The sequence below is a fragment of the Sapajus apella genome, unplaced genomic scaffold (genome assembly GCF_009761245.1).
Source record: "Sapajus apella isolate SASKATOON/1434 unplaced genomic scaffold, GSC_monkey_1.0 scaffold77, whole genome shotgun sequence".
Lineage (NCBI taxonomy): Eukaryota > Metazoa > Chordata > Mammalia > Primates > Cebidae > Sapajus > Sapajus apella.
This window is the reverse complement of record NW_022437017.1, coordinates 6206172-6210623: the sequence shown is the minus strand read 5'-3', so window position 1 is coordinate 6210623 and position 4452 is coordinate 6206172. Positions and strand designations below refer to the sequence as shown.

The following is a 4452-nucleotide window of genomic DNA, read 5'->3' as shown; positions in this document are numbered from 1 at the left end:
AAAAAAAAAAAAAAAAAAAAAAAGAAAGAAAAGAACAGGAGACCCTATTAGCACTGGATTTATAGTCATAATGCCTCAAGCTAAAAGACAAAGGAACAAGGCCTTCAAAAGTCAAAAGAGGTGTAATTCTCCCCAAATCCTTTACCTAGCCAAATTGCCAAGAAATGTGTGAGGACAATAAGGATCATTTTAGACATGCAGAGTCTGGGATTCCACGTCCTTTTTCAGGAAGCTGCTGCAGGATGTGCTCCAGATAAACGAGGATGTAAACCAAGAAAGCCATGGGACTGAGGAAACGAGCTAACCCAGGAGAGTCAAGGAGAGTCTCAAGATCATGGGAGAAGGAACCAAGACCCCCAGGGGTGTCACTGGGGAGTGGGGGGCACCCTGCATAGGAGGCCACAGCAGGAGTTTAAGAGCGATGGCAGGGAGCTCAGAGATACCAAGGAAGCTAAGCATCCAAAGCAGGAGGCGAGTTTCAGACCCCGGGAGGGGCAGGCGGGGAATGCAGTCCAAGTTGCTCTGCAGCTCATGAATGCAGTGTTTATGGGGCATAAAAGCATAAATGTGGAATTTGGCTGCATTGGAAGACGGTGTCAGGTGCAGACAGAGAAGGGGAGGTCGTGGAGCTGGTGAGGATGGTCGTAGCCTCAGTGCCTGTGCTGGGAGCCAGATCCAGAAACAAGCATCATCGGCTGCAGAGACATGAAGGGGGATGAAGGCGTCAGGGTCGGAAAGAGGAGTGCTTTTAGGACCCTGGAGATACCCCAAGTGATGGACGCTCCTCTGCTGTGGGCCCTGCTCCCCTTGCTGCTGCTGTGCGTTGAGATCTACCCAGTTCCGTGTAGTGTGGAGCCTGGGGGTCTCAGCCTGGCACTGCTGTGGGTAGGGAAGGGCTGGGCTGCAGGGATGAGGTCCCAGAGCCCTGAGCCCAGTAGGCATTGGGCACCAGGACAGGCCGGGGGCCCTCTGGGGCCGGCACAGTAAGGCTTGAGGGCCGTGGGGGTGCCCCTGGTAGGCTGTAGGAGGGGAGGGCCGTGGTCAAAAGCGACCTCTCCGGCGGATTTTCAGGGTAGGGGTGGAGGGAGGGACTGCAGTGGGTGGGAGAAGGGGCTGCGGAGCCAGGTGAGTGGAGTGGAGGGTGCCCTTCTGCTGGTACTGTCTGGGACCAGGTCAGCCCCACTGTGGCATCCCCGCCCTGCAGCCCTGGGGCATTCCCAGACCAGGAGGGCAACCCGCCTCGGGAGGACAGTGGTGACAAGAGCCAGTTGCACCCCAGCGCCACCCCAAAGCTCCCTACTCCTGAGCCCGCTGTCTCCATGTGCAGCAGGCACCCAGCATTTCCCCAGCCCCCGAGTGGAGGCTGAGGCTGCCTGCCCAGAGCCGTTCTCTGGCTGCTGTGGTGGACAATGTTTCCTGGAGGGCAGGGGCAACCCCCATATCCCCCACCCACCTCCTGCTCCCTGTGTTAGTGACTCTGGCCCCACGCCCGCCCCTGCCTGCCTCCCGCCTCCGCCCGGCCACCCCGCAGCGACTTCGTGTGCACCATGCTGTGTGATGCCATGCCTCCAGTCCACCCGCTTTCTGCCTTGAGTCATCGTGGTGGGCCATGCTGCAGACATCGGGGAGCACTGATTCTAGCAAGTCAGGCAGTTGAGGAGCAAGGAGGGCTGGCAGTGACTACTGTTTCTAGGAAGGCTTCCTGGAGGAGACGCCCCAGAAGCCAGCATGGAGCACAGGGCGGGCAGAGTGGCTGGGAGCAGCGGTGGGCAGGGGTCAGGTCCAAGTGTCCTAGGGGAGCATGGGCTGCTGCTGGCCCATGTGACAGCTTGGCCCAGGCGGCGACAAGCTGGTCCTGGTGATGGAAGCCTCGCTGGCAGGCCCACCCCACCCCATCAGATGAGCCTGCCCCACCTTGCTGACCACTTGGTTCTTGGAGGGGCAGCTGCCACAGGGACCCCTGTGGGATTGAGGTGTCCAAGTCTGAACTCACGGGGACAGTAGACACAGTAAGGTCCTGGAAGCCACAGCTGGCATTGGCAATTGTCTGGGAAGCGCTGGCACTCCCAGCTGTGCTTGGCGGCTGGCGGGCTTGTCGTGGCTGGATCTCAAGTGGGGAAGGGGAGAAAGGCGGCTGGGGAGCTGGGCTGTGTGGCCTCGAGCTCATGGCCTAGGCAGGGCCCTGGTCAGGCCAGGGCGTGGGGCAGCCCGGGGGTGGGCCTGGAGGAGATGCAACATCACTTGCCCTCGGGAGGCACTAGCGACCCACCAGGCCTCGGCTTCTCTGCAGTCCCTGCTTCTGCCTGAGAGCCACCCCCTTCCCATCTGCAAAAAGCTTTTGCTTCCTTGCTGGAAGGGCCCTGGAGGTCCCGGGGGAGCCGGTGCGAGGCCCTGGCCGCTCAGCTGCCGGTTCACGGGCTGCCTCACTTCTTCTTCCTTTCTCAGCCCCTCTCGTTCTCGTTTCTAAGAAGTCCCAGCTCAGCCACACCTGTATGTCTCAGACTCGATCTCTCACTTGGGGCTGTTGTCCAGGGACTGGGGCCTCCCCGCTATCCCCCGGGATCATGGTGCCCAGGCTGTGCATGCAGAATGCACCATCCTCTTGGCCCCCACCTGCCCTGGGAGCAGATCCTGGGCTCGGGGCACAGAGGAGGCACTGGCAGGCCCTGGGGCGTGGGCACAGGTCAGAGCAGCGGAGTGTGAGCTGGGGGCTCCCATGCGTCTCAAGGGCTGCAGAGAGAGAACCCAGGGAGTCGGGGACAGAGCCAGGTGCCCAGGACAAGGCGTCCTGGGGAGTTGAGCAGAAGTTCTAGAGAAAAACCCCCTGAAATTTACATTCTAGACAAATTAGTCTGAAAGAAAGCAGACACTGGAGAAAGACTGAGGAGGAGAGGAAACCAAGTCTAGAAAGGAAGAAAGAGACCAAAAGGCCGGGGCTGTCGTAAGTGTCCTTCTCGTTCCGTTTGTCGTCTAGGCATTTTCCATGAGCGCTGTTTCCTGCGGAGCTCACACTCCGTGTCTGTGTCCCATGGCACATGCGGCTCCTGCCGCCCCGTCCCGCCCATCATCCCACCTGGTGTCAGTCGGCTTCCCATCTCCAGCTGTCATCAGCGTCCCCCGCTTGACACCATCCCCACCGCGTCCATTGTCCCGTCTCCCTTCGGCCTCTCCTCCTACACGGCTCCTGCCCCCCGAGAGCAGAACCCCACCGAGGGTTCCCCTCGCCCCTGGCCTGCAGCTGGGAGGCTCCCTGCTGCTGGGCACTCTTCTGGGGTGGGCGGGGGCTGCGTGCTGCCAGACGGAGTGCACAGACCAGGGGCCCTTCCCTCCCTGGTCTCCCGTCCTGCCTGATAAACCTCCCTCTCCAGGTCTCACCGGAAACGGAGCCAGCCCAAGAAGCCCAAGCCCGAAGACCCCAAGTCCCCAGGGGAGGGTGCGGCTGGGGTGCTCCTGGAGGAGGCCGGGGGCGGCGTGAAGGAGGAGGCCGGGCCAGAGGCCGACCCCGAGGAGGAGGAGGAGGAGCCGCAGTCACTGCCACACGGCCGGGAGGCCGAGGGCACAGAAGGTCAGTCCCCGAGGGGCCGGGCCTGGCACTGCTGCCTTCCGCACTCACTGGGCGTCTCCTGGAAGGAGCCAGTGCCTGCTGCGGCCAGAGCCCATGCTGTGTAAGAATCCGGTCCAGTGGCTTTCTTGCCAGGGCAGGGCATCTCGGAAAATAGACACTGTGGAGTGGAGGTCATTAGAAGTCCCTCCTCCCCCAGAATCGAGGAGAGCAGTTGTGAGTCTGGGCGCAGCGGCTCCTGCCTGCAATCCCAGCACTTTGGGAGGCCAAGGCGGGAGGATCACTTGAATCCAGAAGTTTGAGACTAGCCGGTGTAACACAGGAAGACCCTGTCTCTACTTAACGATTTAAAACATAATAATCCGTCTTGCTTCCTTGCTGGAAAGGCCCTGGAGGTCCCAGGGAGGCGGTGCGGGGCCCTGGCTACGCAGTGCAGGCTCACCGGCTGCCCCGCTTCTCCTTCTTCCTTTCTCAGCCCCTCTCGTTCTCGTTTCTAAGAAGTCCCAGCTCAGCCAAGCCTGTATGCCTCAGGCTGAATCCCTCACTTGGGGCTGGTGTGCAGGGACTGGGGCCTCCCCGCTGTACCCCGGGATCATGTTGCCCAGGCTGGGAACACAGAATGTACCACCCTCTTGGCCCATGCCTGCCCTGGGAGCAGATCCTGGGCTCAGGGCACAGAGGAGGCCCCGGCAGGCCCTGGGGCGTGGGCACAGGTCAGAGCAGTGGAGTGTGAGCTGGGGGTTCCCATGCGTCTCAAGGGCTGCACCTATAGTCCCAGCTACTCAGGAGCTGAGGTGGGAGGGCGAGGCTGCAGTGGGTCGTGTGTGAACCTCTGCACTCCAGCCTGGGCACCAGAGCAAGACCCAGTCACACACACACACACACACACA

The 4452-nt window shown here is 61.2% G+C and overlaps 1 protein-coding gene across 6 annotated transcripts in view; it reads left to right on the top strand.

The window, feature by feature from the left end:
* Positions 1 to 4452, top strand: part of KDM4B (lysine demethylase 4B) — a 178659-nt gene that overhangs the window by 143869 nt on the left and 30338 nt on the right. For 4 of the 6 annotated variants that reach the window (XM_032252175.1, XM_032252177.1, XM_032252176.1 and 1 more), the window contains 2 exons: positions 2843 to 2941; positions 3369 to 3565. In XM_032252175.1, the coding sequence (XP_032108066.1) occupies positions 2843 to 2941; positions 3369 to 3565 (296 nt within the window). The remainder of the gene's footprint in view (positions 1 to 2842; positions 2942 to 3368; positions 3566 to 4452) is intronic. The other 2 variants (XM_032252180.1, XM_032252178.1) reach the window with 1 other exon arrangement.